The sequence below is a fragment of the Salmo salar genome, chromosome 10 (assembly GCF_965601325.2).
Source record: "Salmo salar chromosome 10, fSalSal1, whole genome shotgun sequence".
In the NCBI taxonomy this organism is placed as follows: domain Eukaryota; kingdom Metazoa; phylum Chordata; class Actinopteri; order Salmoniformes; family Salmonidae; genus Salmo; species Salmo salar.
The window spans coordinates 21,989,147-22,010,051 of NC_138300.1; the positions used below are offsets into that span (position 1 = coordinate 21,989,147).

General features: G+C 41.0%; 2 protein-coding genes across 3 annotated transcripts in view; one reads left to right on the forward strand and one right to left on the reverse strand.

Moving 5' to 3' along the window:
• Positions 1 to 507: 507 nt before the first annotated feature.
• Positions 508 to 6,825, reverse strand: LOC106613757 (MICOS complex subunit MIC13). The gene is made up of 4 exons (XM_014216335.3): positions 6,647 to 6,825; positions 1,471 to 1,627; positions 1,302 to 1,353; positions 508 to 1,213 (listed from the first exon to the last, which is right to left on the reverse strand). Exons 1-4 carry the CDS (start codon positions 6,673 to 6,675, stop codon positions 1,116 to 1,118), a joined length of 336 nt encoding a protein of 111 aa, XP_014071810.2. The 5' UTR covers positions 6,676 to 6,825; the 3' UTR covers positions 508 to 1,115.
• A 750-nt stretch (positions 6,826 to 7,575) lies between these two features.
• The window catches only part of LOC106613760 (hydroxysteroid 11-beta-dehydrogenase 1-like protein), a 28,163-nt gene continuing 14,833 nt past the window's right edge, over positions 7,576 to 20,905 (forward strand). The window contains exon 1 of one of the 2 annotated variants that reach the window (XM_014216336.3): positions 7,576 to 7,836. In XM_014216336.3, coding sequence (XP_014071811.1) covers positions 7,749 to 7,836 — 88 coding nt within the window. In that variant the 5' untranslated portion in view covers positions 7,576 to 7,748. Of the gene's footprint in view, positions 7,837 to 16,025; positions 17,348 to 20,905 lie in introns of those variants that run through there. The other variant, XM_014216337.2, reaches the window with a different exon arrangement.

The window sequence follows — 20,905 nt, forward strand, 5'->3', positions numbered from 1 at the left end:
ATAGGAGGTACAGTATGATTTACAGTTCTTTCATTTAAATTTGACTGAACTTTTACCAATGTACAAATTGTATCATGTAATACAGACATGACCTTACACCCAAGTACCCCCAACATTACATATTTTAGTTGTGGCCCCAGACAAGCACACCTGATTCTACTTGTCAACTAATCACCAAGGCCTTGACAATTTGAATCAGGTGTTTTTATCCGGGGCTACAACAGAAATGTGTGCTGTTGGGGGGTACTCGAGGACCGGAGTTTGGAAACGCTGTCTTACAGTATACATAAAACAGGGTTCTCCAACCCTGTTCTTGGAGAGCTACTGTCCTGTAGGGTTTAACGCCAACCCTAATATAGAGCACCTGATTCTAATAATTAGCTTGTTGATCAGCTGCATCAGCTTAGTTACAACTGGGGTAGTGTTCAAGGATAGCCTCCAGGAACAGGGTTGGAGAACCCTAACCTAAACATATTCAGTTCAACAGACAACATATCACACCAAATGTCTCCCCACTGACATGTTTAGATTTATTTTACACTCAGAAAATGGTTAAATATCTATATATACACACACACACACACAACATTCTTTCTGTATAAAATATGTGTTGGATCATGATGGGATAGGTTGGGAATTGGGTCAAAGCCAGAACAATATATTATCGGTCTTAAATACAAATCGAAAATGAACAATGTATACACACACACAAGACATGATAGCACTAAACATGTCCATCAGGATATAATTACATTTCTCTCTTGGGTGCAGGTCTTGCTGTGGTACCCAAGTTCTGTCATAATTTGACTAAAAAAGTAGGGTAAAGAAGATTGTCATCTGCTCGTGTTGACAAATTGCTGTCAACACAACAAAATGCAAATATTGAGTCCTGGCATTATCAGCAACTAGACTAAACAAAAACATAATTGGCCTAAACCTAATTCCACAAATGTTACTGTACCACTGCATTTTTTGTAGTTGATGTGCTATGCAAAGCAAGCAAGTGACTTTTACAGGAGGGCTGTATGTATTTGCACCAGTTACTCCAGAGGATTTGGTTGTGATTACAAAACAGAAATTTGGTTCTTAAATGTCTGCTAGTTGCATGATGTCACTCATTTGGTGAGGTCTTTCAGGTACTGCAAGCCTTGGTTGGTGTAGTCACCCACTGCTGTAGGGCCCGATGAGAGAGCAGATATGGAGGACTGCACCCCTGGAACACAATAAGACAAAAGCTCTTTAACATAGCTCAATTTTAGACTTGGAAGTCCTTTATGAATCAGCGGTCAACCATTTCTTACCCGAGTTCCACGCTTCAACAGGGGCGAATCCGATTTTAGGGAAAGCTGGAAGCTAAAAGAAACAGTGTACATTTTACCTCCCTCACATATTCTCACTTACCTCATACGCCATAGCGCATTGTTCTGTCGGTCAGAACCAGCTAAATCAGTACAATAATGGCATATTTACCTCAAAGCCAAAGTACTTCACCCACTCATTCACTGCAGGGGGAATGGCAGCTTTAGCTTCTCCTAGGACCTCGGAGCCCTGCTCATTTCCCCCTAATAGTCCAGAATCATAGGCAACATACAAAGCACCTCCTGCAATGGTCACCTTAGTGGCCAACCTGTAAGAGAAAAAGATAGAAACACTGGGATGAAACAACTTTATGGATGGTAAGAAGTGCCTCGTTTTAGATGACAGAAATACAGTGTTAAGCTGACTACTCATATGCACATAGTCAATTCATAGCAACATCATGGTGGATAAATTATCATGATGCAATTTGTTGTAGCTTATCGAGCTAGCTAGCAAACAAGCTGCAGTTTGTGTTGTTAGTTAGGTAACATTACATCTAAACTCAGAGGCGCAACATCACAAGACCTTCGTGAATGCTTATGAAACAGACCAAGCAGATGCACATTTTACAGTGAGTGGCCTTTATTGTCCCCAGCACAAGGTGCACTTCTATAATGATCATGCAGTTTAATTTCTGGAATCTTTTATTTCAGCTCATGAAACACCGGAACAACACTTTACATATTGCGTTTATATTTTTGTTCAGTGTACAGTACCAGTCAAAAGTTTGGACACACCTACTCATTCAAGGATTTTTCTTTATTTTTACTATTTTCTACATTGTAGAATAATAGTGAAGACATCAACACATATGGAATCATGCAGTGAACAAAAAAAAGTGTTAAACAAATCAAAATATATTTTATATTTGAGATTCTTCAAAGTAGCCACGCTTTGCCTTGACAGCTTTGCACACTCTTGGCATTCCCTTTTTGATTATTATTTTTTCTTAACTTTAGTTAAGTTAGTAAATATTTTCTGAACTCCATTTCTTGAACTGCATTGTTGGTTAAGGGCTTGCAAGTAAGCATTTCACGGTAAGGTCTACACCTGCTGTATTCGTCGCATGTGACAAATAACATTTGATTTGATGGCATGAACAGTTAGACCTGATTACGTGTTTCTGCACATGAGCTTATCTTGCCAATGTCGCCATAACGTTGCCTACGAGCGTGACCTGTGATTTCTATTGGAGAAGCAGTTTCATACTGTACCGTCGTTGGTTACATGTAACTAGCTAGATGGCCAGGAGATCTGACCCGCTTACAGCTGCACTTAGGGTTTGAACATTAAAATTCATCGTTTGCGGTATGGTTTTGGGAAGCATAAGGAGCGTATTGTTCATATAAGCAAAAAATATATATATAAAATTGATAAACACCTTGATAAGAGTAGGGCTCGCGTTCCCACACGGCCATACAGTGCATTCGGAAAGTATTCAGACCCCTAGACTTTTTCCGCAATTTGTTACATTACAGCCTTATTCTAAAATGGATTACATACATTTTTTCCCTCATCAAATCTACACACAAAAACAGGTTTTTAGAAACATAAGCATTCAGACCCTTTATTCACTACTTTGTTGAAGCACATTTGTCAGCGATTACAGCCGCAAGTCTTGTTGGGTATGACGCTACAAGTTTGGCACACCTGTATTTGGGGAGTTTCTCCCATTCTTCTCTGCAGATCCTCTCAAGCTCTGTCAGGTTGGATGGGGAGCGTGACTGCACAGCTATTTTCAGGTCTCTCCAGAGATGTTCGAACGGATTCAAGTCCGTGCTCTGGCTGGGCCACTCAGGGACATTGAGACCTGTCCCGAAGCCACTCCTGTGCCGTCTTGGCTGTGTGCTTAGGGTCATTGTCCTGTTGGATGGTGAACCTTCATCCCGGTCTGAGGTCCTGAGTGCTCTGGAGTAGGTTTTCATCAAGGATCTCTCTGTACTTTGCTCCGTTCATCTTTACCTCGATCCTGACTAGTCTCCCAGTTCCTGCCGCTAAAAAACATCCCCACAGCATTATGCTGCCACCACCATGTTTTACCATAGGGATGGTGGTAGGTTTCCTCCAGACACGACGCTTGGCATTCAGGCCAAAAAGTTCAATTTGGTTTCATTAGACCATACAATCTTGTTTTATATGGTCTGAGAGTCCTTATGTGTCTTTTGGCAAACTCCAAGCGGGCTGTCATGTGCCTTTTACTGAGGAGTGGCTTCCGTCTGGCCATTCTAGCGTAAAGCCTGATTGGTGGAGTGCTGCAGAGATGGTTGTCCTTCTGGAAGGTTCTCCAATCTCCACAGAGGAGCTCTGTCAGTGACCATCGGGTTCTTGGTCTCCCCCCATTGCTCAGTTTGGCTGGGCAGCCAGCTCTAGGAAGAGTCTTGGTGGTTCCTGACATGCACTGTCAACTGTAATACCTTATATAGACAGGTGTATGCCTTTCCAAATCATGTCCAATCAATTGAATTTACCACGGGTGGACCCCAATCAAGATGTAGAACCATCCCAAGGATGATCAATGGAGACAGGATGCACCTGAGCTCAATTTCAAGTCTCATAGCAAAGGATCTGAATAGGGATCCTTTTTGTATTTTTATATAAATGTATAAAAATTTCTAAAATTCCTGTTTTGACTTTGTCATTATGCGGTATTTTGTGTAGATTAATTTTTTCCCCCAATCATTTAATCCATTTTAGAATAAGGCTGTAACGTAACACAATATGGAAAAAGGAAAGGGGTCTGAATACTTTCCGAATGCACTGTATCTCCATGTTATGACTTGTTTATGGAAAACAGACCGAAGACAAGAGGCGACCACCTGTGCTAATTAGCTGTCTAGCATGCTCCGAACATCTGTGTGTAAGCATAACTCTGGAAGTGTAGTTTCGTCAGATGGATGGGTTGGTTGTTTAGCAACAAAAGCAATGCGTACACAACTATGGGGCAAAACAGATGGGGTTGGCTTAGATTGTTGACAACATGTAAACTATATGTTTATTTAAAACAAATACATTTGCACAATGAGCATTTGTTGTCTCAAATACATTGTTACAGTTGTTGGTTAGCTAGCTAGCAAATTTTTGCATCGACATGAAATCAGTCAACACCTCAAAACAAGACATGGTATCAAGAACAAGACGAAACTAGCTCAAAACAAGCCACTTACGATTCCCCACGTGGCAGTTTCTTGTAATTGTTGCTAGCTATCTGGCCATCCAGTATCACAACACACAGACTTCTGCCCCATTGAAGCGTGTGCATCATTCCCCCCCATTTATAGCTTTATGGATCTGTGCAAAACTACTTTTTTTATTTGAAGGATTCTCGCTGATGAAAGATAAGGGTCACATGTTTGTTCGAAAGCCTTATCGCAAGCGATGATTGATGTTTCTAAACGGTAAAACACTGCATCGGGTTTGTAGTTCACGAGGCAGTCGTGGGCGAAGGTAATGGCTGAGAATTGTAGGGAGAAGGAATACAAAAGCTCTCCCTCGCCCTCCATTTGGCAAATCTGACCATAACTTTATCCTCTTTATTCCTACTTACAAGTAAATACTCAAAAAGGAAGTACCAGTGACGCGCTCAATACAGAAGTGGTCCAATGAAGTGGACGGTAAACTACAGGATTGTTTCACTAGCACAGACTGGAATATGTTCCAGGATTTATCCGATGGCATTGAGGAGTTTACCACATCAGTAACCGGCTTCATTAATAAGTACATCAACAACATTGTATGTACAGTCACTGTTGGAACATATCCCAACCTGAAGCCATGGATTACAGGCAACATTCGTTCTAAACTAAAGGCTTGAACTGCCGCTTTCAATGAGCGGGACACTAATCCAGTCGCTTTTAAGAAATCCCGCTACGCCCTCTGACGAACCATCAAACAAGCAAAGTGTCAGTACAGGACTAAGATAGAATCCTACTACACTGGCTCTGATGCTCGTCAGATGTGACAGGTCTTGCAAACTATCACGGATTACAAAGGGAAACCCAGCCACGAGCTGTCCAGCTAAATACATTCTATGCACACTTCGAGGCTAGCAACACTGAACTATGCATGAGAGCACTAGCTGTTCCAGACAACTGTGTGATCACGCTAGCCATAGCAGATGTGAGCAAGACCTTTAAACAGGTTAATGGCCAGACGGATTACCAAGACGCATACTCAGAGCATGCGCTGACCAGTTGGCCTGTGTCTTCACTGACATTTTCAAGTAGTTACCCGAAATATCTGCATTGACCCTTTTTGCACTAATCTCTTTTGACTCATCACATATGCTGCTGTTACTGTTTATTATCGATCCCCTATCCCTACCTTACGGTAACTAACTCACTTTTGTAGATCGTGCTGGTCCGTACAATTGACCTTATTTTAGCGCCCCAAAAAAGTAATACTTCCAGATCAACTGTAATATCAATTCCATTGTAAATGCACAATTTCTCCCCTTTCCAACAAAAATCAATGATGAGACCTTCATGAGGCCCATCTCTACATGATTCAAGAAGGCAATGCGCTCTGTCGGGTCTTTTTAAAAATGTCGGGTGGAGAAGTAAAACCTATTGCGTGATAGTGAAATGGAGAGATATGTCGTGTGTGGAAACAGCTTTTTTCACCTGATCTGTCCAATTTATCACCTCTAAAATGTAAATAAAACACTATAAAGAGTTCATATAAATGTGTCATTCCATTCCTATTGAAGGTTTGTGTCGAATTTGAATCGGGTTTTTTGGGCAGTGCTCAAGTTATCTTCAGAAGTAAACTGCAGCTTTTTAGAGTCATGATGGCTTGCAGTGATGACGCAAAAAATGACTAGGTAACGTTATCCCCCTTACCCTGTCCCTTTCTTATTTTTAAACTGTGAGAGAAGCGCTGCACCTGGTAGAGAGGCTGTAAGACAGAGAATTAGTTGCTTTACGTTACGTCACGACACAATTTAACGTACAGCGTCGTAAGGGTCCGTTTTTCAACTATTCTCCAATACTATTGATACATTACCATGTCAATCAACGCATGACAAGAAACGTAGTTCACACCCCAGATGTTGATGTCAACAGGGTCATTAGTTTTCTTTGCAGCCTCGTTTGCGCAAATTTGTACGGAATAGGGTTAGTCGCCGTTAGTAGGTTGTGTTGTTTCGCTAGCTAGTTCACGACAACAGAGTAACTATAACTAGCTACCCAAGTTCAAGGCAAATTTCAACCTGCTTCAAGCTTGCCAGATTACTTGTTAGCTAACGTTAGCTATACTAATGTTTCTCGTGAGTATGAAATGGAAAACTTACTTTAGAACAGGTAAAATCTTGCCAGCCATAGTGTCACGGGTATATCAATGTATATTTTTTTATGAACGTTTATTTAGTTGCAACAGCAAGCATGAAATGAATGAGCTCGACCACGAATAACAACCGGCTACATTGAAGGGCAAACCCTGTGACACAAGATGTGTGTCAATAAAGTTTATTTTTTTTAAACATTCCGAGAGTAGCTGATTCGCAAAGATATGAAAGACATCAAAATAAATATATTTAGAGACCGTCATTTTCCAAGCGATTTATATTTATCCTACAAATAAAATATTTTTTCTAGATTTCGACGAATAATGGATTGAATAGTTTCGTGCTATTTGACGCTGCGGACCGGCTGCTGATCATGAGGAGGGGAGGGAAGGGGGATGAGGATTTTTTTGTTTGTTTTGTTTTGTCCATTTCAGAACACAAGAAAACAAATGCATAGTGCATGCATAAAAATAATCCAGGCACAATAAAATCAGAAACATATTTATGACAGTGACAATAGACCCATCTGCATAGCTTGCTGTTTGGGTTTTTAGCTGGGTTTCTGTATAGAACTTTGTGACATCTGCTGATGTAAAAAGGGCTTTATAAATACATTTTATTGATTGATATTAAATAATAATAACAATAATAATCATAATGTTCTAATTTTATATAATGTTATAATTTTATTGCACTTTATGATGGAAATGACAGGTTGTGTCGTTGGTGAAACCTACTTGATTTCACTTATCATTTAGCTGGCTGCATGAATCCAAATCCAATAATAATACCTCGCCCTAAAAAAAGGATACAGTATGAGGGTCGGTTTTATGATACTTGGATTTAGGGCACAATGGTAGGCTGTCTCAAGTACAAAAGACTCCGCCTGCTTCAAGTTGAATTAGATAAGCCTCTTATAAAGGACGTTTTTTTCACCAACAAAAATGTGTCTATGAATTGTTATTGCTTATCCCGTGAAGTTTCTGAAGTGCAGAGAAGCCTGAGAGTATAAATCTAAATATCTAACGAGGGGATTTTTAAAAAGTTGTTTGGCTCACAACAAATAGTAGTTGCATGAAACCATTGAGTTGGTTATAGCAGTCGCAAGATGAAGGCTTTTACTAAACTCTTAATAGTTGGTGTTATAGGTGCAGCTTTTGTTGCTTTCCAATGGAGTGGACCCACTTTTGATCCAGGTAAGATATGTATTTAGCTTCACAATCCTTGACAAGTCTGTGCAACCTTTTGTTGGCTACAGGCCATTATGATCACATAATTCGTAGGTAGGCCGTCATTGTAAAATAAGAATTTGTTCTTAACTGACTTGCCTAGTTAAATAAAGGTTAAATTAAATTGAAAATGAAAATGACAGCCCCTGAACCAGTATAACCTCAGTGGGTAGTTGTCAGCACTTCAGACAGTTGTGACACATTACAGACACATGATATGCTATTGATTTATGAAACCTCAAATCCTCGTAATAATTCAGTTTCACAAAAATTGCACATAAAGGCAGTATGCTGTTTTATTAATTTGTCAGATGAATACAGATGGAACCAGGCTTGTGACTTTGAGACAAAAAAATACGAGCACATTAATTATACAAAACACATCCCAAGACATTATGGTAGATGAAGGCTGCTAGAGAAGTGTTAAGGTTTGGCAACAAAACTACACAATCAAACTGATATAGTTGGATTCGGGGCTAAACCTCGAACAGGGAAAGGTTCAAATGGTAATAACATCTCACGTGTGTAAGCCACACCGTGCCCCACATCACCACAAGTACAGTATTGTATTTGTCAAAACTGAATGAAATCACACTTTGGTTTGTAAAAAAGGTACTGTGATAGCCCTTGATTGTGTGTCTAATTGTTTATCAATTTCCTGATGGTGAGTCTCTTGTGACCTTATAAGAGGACCTTCTGTTTTTAGAGCATATGATATCCTCACATGATCAAATTGGATTGAATGATGATCCAGTTCATGAAGTTCCACTGTTTCAAAGTGAATCTAATGCATTTTAGGTAATATGATGTTGGCCTTTCCGGTTTTGAAATGCCTTGCTGCAAAGTTATGTTTAAATTGTATATCATTTGCGAGAAGCTTTTTTATAAGTACATTGGAAATGCCCCTCACTACCAGTGGTGTGTATTCATGGGGGCCAAGGGAAGCCCCCCCCTTCATAATTTTCCTTCAATTCGCAAGAGGGTGAATGTATGCACAGGGGAAATCATCAGAGCGAGCGAAACAGCGCCCTCTATCTCTCTACGTGTAGGTCATCTATCGGATGCTGTCTGGTCCAAACGAGTATGACATTGTTGCCGCCCTTAGCATTGAAAGCAAGGGAAGACAGCGAGCATTTGGCATCCCTTGACAAAAAAAGTATAAAAAAGATGTACCAATCGGTGTTGATCTAATCTGAGCGAGCTCAACTGTGAATGGTCCTGGCGCACCAAAAAAAGGTGGATTTGGCATCACTCCTATTAAATCCCATTGAGAGCATAGGTCATTGACAGAACAATTTGAATCGTTGCATCTCCTTGTGTTGTTGTCCTCATGTAGCTAAAATTGTCCCTTTCCTAAATTAGCCATGGATGGAGATAGGGATTTGGACTTTTTTAAATTCTGGTTTTGTTTAATTCTCCGTACTGGCCAATGATTATAATTTATTCTAATCCATCCATTAATTCCTACATTGTTGTGCCCCTGGCCTGAGAGGGTGGAAGTTCAATATGTAGCTAGATCTAGAAGGCTGATGTTAACGAGCTAACGTTGCCCATGAATGGAAGTTAGGTTAGCGAGCAAGCATTTTAGCCAGCCTAGGACAACAAAAAATAAAAGAGTGTACTGCATGACAAAGTGATGGACCGTTTCGTCAACATGAAAGAGGGCAGCATGGCATTGGATTTTCTCAACAAGTAGGGTGAGTCAACATGTTTTTCTACTTGCATGAACGCGCACGCACACACACACACACACACACACACAAACACACACAGAGAAATCAGAACCATGGACAGCCACGTCATATTAATCTTACGTTGATTGGACTAAATCGTTTTTGGTATATTTTAGTTGTCACTGTACTAGACTAAGCAGAGAAGATTTGATGATGAGGAAATGATGCTGGAATAGTGGAGGCAGTGCCTGTTTTCTTTGCGTGACTTGCGGTAACTCCGTGGTTCTAAATCAATAGAGTGGTCTGAAAATGTCGCAAACATTAACTTGCTTGACCATGCTGTAGGTCATGTAACTGTCTGTTACTGTACATGCAAATTGCTTTCTGGACGGGGCAGAGGTTGTTATCCTGTTTTGTGAAAAAACGAATGTGGGGTTGAATTTATTCTGCCACTGTCTTCTTACTGTCTCCGTCTTAAGACCTATATATCACGGTTCGAAAGGCGTAGAAATTAAGCTTTTAGAGCAAACAACGCAATTATCACAACACATACAGTGCATTTGAAAAGTATTCATATCCCTAAACTTTTTCCACATTTTGTTACTGCCTTATTCTAAAATTGATTAAATTGTTTTCCCTCATCAATCTACACACAATACCCCACAATGACAAAGCAAAAACAGGTTTTTAGAAGTTGCAAATGTATAAAATAAAATAAACGGAAATATGACTTTTACATAAGTATTCAGACCCTTTACTCAGTACTTTGTTGAAGCACCTTTGGCACCGATTACATCCTCGAGTCTTCTTGGGTATGACGCTACAAGCTTGGCACACCTGTATTTGGGGAGTTTCTTCCATTCTTTGCAGATTCTCTCACGTTCATTCAGGTCGAATGGGGAGCGTTGCTGCACATTATTTAATCTATTTTACAATAAGGCTGTAACGTAACAAAATGTGGTAAAAGTCAAGGGGTGAGAATACTTTCTGAATGCTCTGTAGGCATTATTTTAATACTTTTTTGAATATTCAATGAGGGTTGTTGACATCAACCGCCTTTATTCAATGGAGTGATGCTATGCCACTAGCGTCATGCTGTGAATATGCAAATAAGAATTTGTTCTTAACTGACTTGCCAAGTTAAATAAAGGTAAAATAAAAAATCTTGAGACAAATCCGACATAAAGTGTTTTTTCTCAAGGTTGCGGGGATGTCACGTGTTCTACTTATCAGTACGTAACAACCTATGCATTATGAAACTTCTATTCAATTAAATAAACCATGTTGTTGACCAAGTTCGACACTCATCGACCTCCATACAAATCTCCTTTCTTTGTGGGCGGAAAAACGCCATCTGCTGGAAGGAGACAGATTTTCCGCTGAGATGGGCCTCTCTTCTTCCTCTATGGTGGTGTGAGCCGAATCAGGCTGAAGTGGTACTCCCCAAGCAAGCAGCGTGACATCCTTTTCATGTTCAGTAAAAATGTTTCTCACCACAAATTAGCCTTGGGTTTGTTTCATAACCAGAAAGCAGCAAACTCTGACACAATCTAACAATGAACTTGATTCATACATTTTTAAAGTACTAATTCTCTGTGGCCCATAATCAATGTTCCCACTGTTACTACTCATGTAGATCCAGGGTCGTGCACATACCTTTCAGGGGGAAAGTGCTCAAACTGAAAAAAGGTAATAAAAAATAACTTTATAATATGAATTATCTTCTAACTCAATATATAGTGCATTCGGAAAGTATTCAGACCCCTTGACTTTTTCAACATTTTGTTACTTTACAGCCTAATTCTTAAACTTGTTTTTTCCCGTCATCAATCTACACACAGTACCCTATAATGACAAAGCAACAACAGGTTTTTAGATAAATAAATAATAAAACAATTATACATTACATTTACATAATTATTCAGACACTTTACTCAGTGCCTTGTTGAAACACCTTTGGCAGCGATTACATCCTTGAGTCTTCTTGGGTATGCACACCTGTATTTGGGGAGTTTCGCCCATTCTTCTCTGCAGATACTCTCAACCTCTGTCAGGTTGGATGGGGAGCGTTGATGCAAAGCTATTTTCAGGTCTCTCCAGAGATGTTCGATCGGGTTCAAGTCCAGGCTCTGGCTGGGCCATTCAAGGACATTCAGAGACCTGTCCCGAAGCCCCTCCTGCATTGTCTTGGCTGTGTGCTTAGGGTCGTTGTCCTGTTGGAAGGTGAACCTTTGCCCCAGTCTGTGGTCATGAGTGCTCTGGAGCAGGTTTTCATCAAGGATCTCTCTGTACTTTGCTCCGTTCATCTGTCCCTTGATCCTGACTGGTCTCCCAGTCCCTGCCGCTGAAAAACATCCCTACAGCATGATGTTGCCATCTTCATGCTTCACCGTGCAAACTCCAAGTGGGCTGTCATGTGCCTTTTACTGAGGAGTGGCTTCCGCCTGGCCACTCTACCATAAAGGCCTGATTGGTGGAGTACTGCAGAGATGGTTGTCCAGAGGAACTCTGGAGCTCTGTCAGAGTGACTTGGTCACCTCCCTGACCAAGGCCCTTCTCATCCGATTGCTCAGTTTGGCCAGGCGGACAGCTCTAGAAAGAGTCTTGGTGGTTCCAAACTTCTTCCATTTCAGAATGATGGAGGCCACTGTGTTCTTGGGGACCTTCAATGATGCTGACATTTTTTGGTACCCTTTTCCCCTGATCTGTGCCTCGACACAATCCTGTCCAATTTCTTCGACCTCATGGCTTGATTTTTGCTCTGACATGCACTGTCAACTGCGGGACCTTATATAGACAGGTGTGTGCCTTTCCAAATCATGTCCAATCAATTGAATTTACCACAGGTGGACTCCAATCAAGTTGTAGAAACAAGTTAGGATGAACAATAGAAACTGGATGCACCTGAGCTCAATTTCAAGTCTCATAGCAAAAGGTCTGAGTACTTATGTAAATGGGGTGTTTATGTTTTTTATTGTTATTACATTTGCAAAAATGTCTAAAAACCTGTTTTTGCTTTGTCATTATGGGGTATTGTGTGTACATTGATGAGGGGGAAAATGTATTTAATCCATTTGAACAAAATAGTGGGAATAAATCTAATTAGCATGTTACATTGCATAAGACAGGTTACTTAAGGCAAAAAATAGACTCCTATGGGTCTCCCAATCACAGACGGATGTGATGCCGCCTTGGTTCGAACCAGGGACTGCAATGACACCTCTTGCACTAAGCTGTGCTTTAGACCGCTACGCCACTCGGGAGCACTGTTTTGTATGGTATTCATTTGTTGATGTCCATCATCCATTTCATATGATATGTTACGAATTACAATTCGTACAGTATTTGCAATAAGTATTATACACTGCTCAAAAAAATAAAGGGAACACTTAAACAACACAATGTAACTCCAAGTCAATCACACTTCTGTGATATCAAACTGTCCACTTAGGAAGCAACACTGATTGACAATACATTTCACATGCTGTTGTGCAAATGGAATAGACAACAGGTGGAAATTATAGGCAATTAGCAAGACACCCCCAATAAAGGAGTGGTTCTGCAGGTGGGGACCACAGACCACTTCTCAGTTCCTATGCTTCCTGGCTGATCTTTTGGTCACTTTTGAATGCTGGCGGTGCTTTCACTCTAGTGGTAGCATGAGACGGAGTCTACAACCCACACAAGTGGCTCAGGTAGTGCAGCTCATCCAGGATGGCACATCAATGCGAGCTGTGGCAAGAAGGTTTGCTGTGTCTGTCAGCGTAGTGTCCAGAGCATGGAGGCGCTACCAGGAGACAGGCCAGTACCTCAGGAGACGTGGAGGAGGCCGTAGGAGGGCAACAACCCAGCAGCAGGACCGCTACCTCCGCCTTTGTGCAAGGAGGAGCAGGAGAAGCACTGCCAGAGCCCTGCAAAATGACCTCCAGCATTCCACAAATGTGCATGTGTCTGCTCAAACGGTCAGAAACAGACTCCATGAGGGTGGTATGAGGGCCCGACGTCCACAGGTGGGGGTTGTGCTTACAGCCCAACACCGTGCAGGACGTTTGGCATTTGCCAGAGAACACCAAGATTGGCAAATTCGCCACTGGCGCCCTGTGCCCTTCACAGATGAAAGCAGGTTCACACTGAGCACGTGACAGACGTGACAGAGTCTGGAGACGCCGTGGAGAACGTTCTGCTGCCTGCAACATCCTCCAGCATGACCGGTTTGGCGGTGGGTCAGTCATGGTGTGGGGTGGAATTTCTTTGGGGGGCCGCACAGCCCTCCATGTGCTCGTCAGAGGTAGCCTGACTGCTATTAGGTACCGAGATGAGATCCTCAGACCCCTTGTGAGACCATATGCTGGTGCGGTTGGCCCTGGGTTCCTCCTAATGCAAGACAATGCTAGACCTCATGTGGCTGGAGTGTGTCAGCAGTTCCTGCAAGAGGAAGGCATTGATGCTATGGACTGGCCCGCCGTTCCCCAGACCTGAATCCAATTGAGCACATCTGGGACATCATGTCTCGCTCCATCCACCAACGCCACGTTGCACCACAGACTGTCCAGGAGTTGGCGGATGCTTTAGTCCAGGTCTGGGAGGAGATCCCTCAGGAGACCATCTGCCACCTCATCAGGAGCATGCCCAGGCGTTGTAGGGAGGTCATACAGGCTCGTGGAGGCCACACACACTACTGAGCCTCATTTTGACTTGTTTTAAGGACATTACATCAAAGTTGGATCAGCCTGTAGTGTGGTTTTCCACTTTAATTTTGAGTGTGACTCCAAATCCAGACCTCCATGGGTTGATAAATTGGATTTCCATTGATTATTTTTGTGTGATTTTGTTGTCAGCACATTCAAGCAGGGGCGGAAATCCCAGGGGGGACGGGGGGGACACGACCCCCCCCCCATCCTGGGAAAAATATGATTTGTCCCCCCCAATATATCACTGAAACATAACTATGTAATTTAAACAATATTAATAATACGCAATGAAAGCAATTGTGCTGATTACAGACACTTAACCTGTTAGGGCTAGGGGGCAGTATTGACACGGCTGGATAAAAAACATACCCGATTTAATCTGGTTACCACTCCTACCCAGTAACTAGAATATGCATATACTTATTACATATGGATAGAAAACACCCTACATTTTCTAAAACTGTTTGAATGGTGTCTGTGAGTATAACAGAACTCAAATGGCAGGTCAAAACCTGAGAGATTCCTTTACAGGAAGTGGCCTGTCTGACCATTTCTTGAACTTCTTTTCCATCTCTATCATTTACTAAGGATCTCTGCTCTAACGTGACACTTCCCACGTCGTCCATAGGCGCTCAGAGCCCGGGAAAAAAACACAATGTCGTCATTCCAGCCCCAGGCTGAAACACATTATCGCCTTTCTCAAGTGGCCGATCAAGGGACACTGGGCTTAGGCGCGTGACCCGACCGCCCCCGCCTTTGGGATTTTTTCCTCTGTTTGCCGAAAAGGAGATTCCCTGTCGGAATATTATCGCTTTTCTACGAGAAAATGGCGTAAAAATTGATTTTAAACAGCGGTTGACATGCTTCGAAGTACGGTAATGGAATATTTAGAATTTTATTGTCACGAATTGCGCCATGCGCACGACACTTCTTTACTATTTCGGATAGTGTCTTGAACGCACGAACAAAACGCCGCTATTCGGATATAACGATGGATTATTTTGGACCAAACCAACATTTGTTATTGAAGTAGCAGTCCTGGGTGTGCATTCTGACGAAGACAACAAAAGGTAATCAAACTTTTATAATAGTAAATATGATTATGGTGAGTGCTAAACTTGCCGGGTGTCTAAATAGCGAGCCCGTGATGCCTGGGCTATGTACTTAGAATATTGCAAAATGTGCTTTCACCAAAAAGATATTTTAAAATCGGACATATCGAGTGCATAGAGGAGGTCTGTATCTATAATTCTTAAAATAATTGTTATGCTTTTTGTGAACGTTTATCGTGAGTAATTTAGTAAAATGTTAGCGAATTCCCCGGAAGTTTGCGGGGGGTATGCTAGTTCTGAACGTCACATGCTAATGTAAAAAGCTGGTTTTTGATATAAATATGAACTTGATTGAACAAAACATGCATGTATTGTATAACATAATGTCCTAGGGTTGTCATCTGATGAAGATCATCAAAGGTGAGTGCTGCATTTAGCTGTCTTCTGGGTTTTGGTGACATTATATGCTGGCTTGAAAAATGGGTGTCTGATTATTTCTGGCTTGGTACTCTGCTGACATAATCTAATGTTTTGCTTTCGTTGTAAAGCCTTTTTGAAATCGGACAGTGTGGTTAGATTAACGAGAGTCTTGTCTTTAAATAGCTGTAAAATAGTCATATGTTTGAGAAATTGAAGTAATAGGATTTTTAAGATTTTGAAAATCGCGCCACAGGCTGCCAGTGGCTGTTACGTAGGTGGGACGAATTCGTCCCGCCTAGCCCAGAGAGGTTAATAGCGCGTTTTTAAGTTTCAAAAGATTGCGACCCCCCCGCCCTTTGCCTCACAATAGTTTGATCCACTGCCAGTTCCTTAGCTTGCTATGTAACTGCCGTGAGGTTCATCCAGTCAATCACGCACACACACACTAGCTGAATATGCAGAGCTAGCGCGCAAATATTAACTATTAAGCTAGCTAGTACCTATTCCATTTATGTGGCGTCGTCAAAGATGGAATCAGCATGCAGATGATGTAAGTTAGTGCTTCAAAGTCCCTGTGATAAGGTTAGCGATAAACTGAAGTCCAAACTGAACAGAACTACACTCTCTTCTACCATTGTCTTAAATATATTTAATGGTCTGTCACGTCCTGACCAGCAGAGGGCGTATTGCTTAGTCTAGGTCAGGATGTGGCAGGGGGGTTTGTGTTTGTTAAGTGTTGGATTGATGATTGGGACTTCCAATTGAAGGCAGGTGTGTATAGTTGCCTTTGATTGGAAGTCCTATATAGGTGTGTGTGTGTTTGTCTTTGGGGTTGTGGGGAATTGTTCTGTGTTTAGCCTAGTGCCTTACCAGACTGTCAGTTTGTCGATCGTAATTATGTTTGTTATTTTGGGTGTTCATTTTGATAGTTAATAAAAGTCAAGATGAGCCTGCACATACCTGCTGCGTTTTGGTCCTCCTCTTCTCTCCAGTACGACATTTTTAAGGATGAGTACGACTTATTTTATGACATGGTCTCGTTGCAAAAGCTAAATTGTCGCAAGGGAACTTTTATTTATTTATTTTATTTCACCTTTATTTAACCCGGGTAGCAAAGATTATAGCAAACACCACTGAAACTGAATTGGTGCTCGCTAGCTTTGCAAATTCAGCTATTGTTGGAAGCCAGCCAAAATGAAACAAACTATTAAAATTACAAAAGGTTGCAGCATATGTTGTGTAAATGGTGAACTCATACAGCTGTCAACTCTTGTCATTTTAATCCGTTTCACATTTGCTAGCAACCTTTTAGATCGAAGCCCATATAGATTGATTGAAGATGATAGAAGCCCATCTCCTACTGTAAATAACCTTCACACTGTGTGTGTAGCCAGCCAGCCAGCCAGGTAGAAAAATGGCAGAAAAATAAAAGACGGACATCAGAGTATTTTTCAATACACCAAAACGCATAGTAAGAACCCTAGTAGCCTAATATCTCAAAGACTAGTTGATAAAATGTTCATAAGAAAGAAATGAAATTCTAATGGAAATGTTTCACAATGATGTCATTAGGCAGAGCAGGCAACTGATGGCACACAGACAGCAGAGTTGGGGACAGACTGGCAGAGACAGGGAGTCTCAGGTAAGTTTGTTGAGTCTTTGTTTGGCAACATTATGAAAGGTTCTCAATTTTTTTGACTTGTAAAATAGGAACATAATTGGAAAATGCCATGGATACCCCCACTCTCAACTTAAACTGGTGACTGAACTAAGATTTGTTAAAGGCAATGGTATTGCTGTTGTGATTAGTTGTGTAGTTTTGGGTACCGGTAGTTAGGAGTACGGCAAACACCTTATTTCTTTGGTTCCTCAATATACATTTACCATATTACAATGTAGGCTATGTGTTACAGCACTACTTTTGGTGTCCCCCTCAGGAATTGCTCTTGAGAAAATTTCATGTAATTGTCCCCTCCAAAGTGGATATCAGATTTTCGCCCCTGCATTCAAGTATGTAAAGAAAAAAGTATTTAATAAGATTATTTCTTTCATTCAGATCTAGGATTTGTTGTTTAAGTGTTCCCTTTATTGTTTTGAGCAGTATATGTTACGAATTCAGTTTTTTGGGGGGGCTAACGTTAGCTAGGTGGCTAGATGGCTAACACTAATGTTAGCTAGATTGCCAACGTTAGCTAGGCTAGGGTTAAGGTTAGGGTTAAGGTTAGGAGATAGATTGAAGGGTTAGCCAACATGCTAAGTAGTTGCAAAGTTGCAAAAAAATTGTTAGTAGTAGCTAAAATGCTAAAGTTGTCCATGATGAGATTTGAACACAAACCTTGTTTGGGTTGTGTTAGGGTTTAACCAACTATTTGTTAGCATAACCTATATAAAATAACAGAGAAGCTATGCCACAATATTAAGTATATAAACTATAGATACTTGAATACTGCTATATGTTAGAGAAAGTGTCTCATGTGATGGTGGGTCATGTGGACAGAATGATGATGCTTTAAAACAGGGTTTTGCAAGAGCTTTTTGCTGAACAACAGCAATAACAAGATAATGGGTGCAATGTAGGGGTTTTAGAGAACTGTGCATTATGTAACAAGGTGTAGGCAGCTGACGTAGTGATAGGAGGTTGTGAAACCCATCACAAGGGGAGCATGTGAGGAACAGGTAGAGTGGAGAAACAACAGTATAAGTAAATCACTGGAAATTGAGTGGTTGCTGACTCTTGAGTATACACTAAGAAGATAAGATCCAACGCCAGGCAACGTGATGCGTCACGAGGTTGGGACCAACCTGCACGCCAACGATAGGCTGGAGTAAGTCTAAACCACACCCAGTCTCTACTCTGACAGGCCCAGCAAGGAGTGGGAACTACGTCTGTCAAGAAGTATTTAAAGAAGAACTTGTGATGACATTTCAGCTCTCTGTCTGCCCTGCGTGGTGTTACAGAGAGACCGTATATACGAACATCATATTTTCCATTTGTACTATCATTCTATTTACTTAAAGATGAATTAAATAATCATTGCAAAACTAAGTTGCATGGTTTGTTTATATCCTAATACCAGATTCGAATTGACGCGACCCAACAGTTGCTAGACTTTCGCGTTATACGCCCACCCCGAACAACCACCCACCCACCCCGACCAACCACCACAGCCTGGTCTCATAGACTAGACGTAGCATAGTAAACAAAAATCCACGATACTCAAATTATTATGATATATTATGTTTGGTATGGTTGCATAAGACAGAAGGTTACTTAAGGCAAAAATGAAAGGAGGGTGGTTGGTCGGGGTGGAACACAAACATCTAGCAAACCAAAAGTTGCATCTTCGAATCTCTTCACACACAACTTCAGTGTTTTAGCTAATTAGAAACTTTACTACCTTTTAGTTACTTTGAAACTACTTAGCATGTTAGCTAACCCTTCCCCTAACCATTAACCCTTTAATCTATCTCCTAACATTAACTCTAACCTTAACCCCTAGCTTAGCTAACGTTAACAATATAGCTAACATTAGCGTTAGCCACGTAGCTAATGGTAGCCACATCAAATTGTAATTCGTAACGTCATATGAATCGTAATTCGTAACATGTCATATGAATTGTAATTCGCAACATACCATACGAAATGGATGATGGACATCCACAAATTAATATATACCAGTGGAGGCTCCTCAAAGGAGGAAGGGGAGGACCATCTTCCTCAGGGAATTTCAGATTTGTTTTTTAAATAGTGAAACATTAAAAAAGTTATCATTTTTAGACAAAACTATACTAAATATATTCACATATCACCAAATAAAACACACTGTTTTTCAATCAAGGTCTATAGTAGCCTCAACAGCACTCTCTGTATGGTAGCACCATGTTGTAGACAGAGGACAGCTAGTTTCCGTTCTCTGGTTACATTGACTTCAATACAAAACCTAGGAGGCTCGTGGTTCTCACCCTCTTCCATAGACTTACACAGTAATTATGACAACTTCCGGAGGACGTCCTCCAACCGACCAGAGCTCTTTAAGGAATAAGCATGAATAGGCATATTTTCCACCCAATCAAAGAATCAGGGAATTAATCTAGTACTGAAAGCATAAGCTACAGCTAGCTATAACTGCAGTGCATACAATGTGGAGAGTAGTTGACTGAAAGAGACAGAAAGACAATAGTTGAAGAGTTTTGAACAAATAATTTATTAAAAAATGAAGGAGACACAAGAGAGAGAGAGTTAACTATATTTCATTGTATTTTTTTCCCACTTTCACCCTCACTTACACTATCGTTCAAAAGTTTGGGGTCACTTAGAAATGTCATTCTGTTTGAAAGAAAAACACTTTTTTTGTCCATTAAAACAACATCGAATTGATCAGAAATACAGTGTAGACATTGTTAATGTTGTAAATGACTATTGAAGCTGGAAACGTCAGATTCTTTAATGGAATATCTACAAAGGCGTACAGAGGCCTATTATCAGCAACCATCACCCCTATGTTCCAATGGCACGTTGTGTTAGCTAATCCAAGTTTATCATTTTAAAAGGCTAATTGATCATTAGAAAACCCTTTTGCAATTATGTTAGCACAGCTGAAAACTGTTGTCCTGACTAAAGAAGCAATAAAACTGGCCTTTAGACTAGTTGAGTATCTGGAGCATCAGCATTTGTGGGTTCGATTACAGGCTCAAAATGGGCAGAAACAAAGCACTTTCTTCTGAAACTCGTCAGTCTATTCTTGTTCTGAGAAATGAAAGCTATTTCATGCAAGAAATTGCCAAGAAACTGAAGATTTCGTACAATGCTGTGTACTACTCCCTTCACAGAACAGCGCAAACTGGTTATAACCAGAATAGATAGAGGAGTGGGAGGCCCCGGTGCACAACTGAGCAAGAGGACAAGTACATTAGAGTGTCAAGTTTAAGAAACAGATGAGTCACAAGTTCTAAACTGGCAGCTTCAGTAAATAGTACCCGCAAAACACCAGTCTCAACGTCAACAGTGAAGATGCGACTCCGGGATGCTGGCCTTTTAGGCAGAGTTCCTCTGTCCGATGTGTTCTTTTGCCCATCTTAATCTTTCCCTTTTATTGGCCAGTCTGAGATATGGATTTTTCTTTGCAACTCTGCCTAGAAGGCCAGCATCCCCATTTACATCATTAACAATGTCTACACTGTATTTCTGATCAATTTGATG

What these genes read in the sequence shown, in the direction of transcription:
- LOC106613757 (XM_014216335.3), bottom strand. Translation starts at nt 6,675, where the DNA reads ATGGCTGGCAAGATTTTACCTGTTCTAAA. An exon ending in AAGATTTTACCTGTTCTAAA is followed by an intron (nt 1,628 to 6,646) that starts GTAAGTTTTCCA and finishes TTTCTCTTACAG; the next exon opens with GTTGGCCACTAAGGTGACCA. An exon ending in TGAAGTACTTTGGCTTTGAG is followed by an intron (nt 1,354 to 1,470) that starts GTAAATATGCCA and finishes TGTTTCTTTTAG; the next exon opens with CTTCCAGCTTTCCCTAAAAT.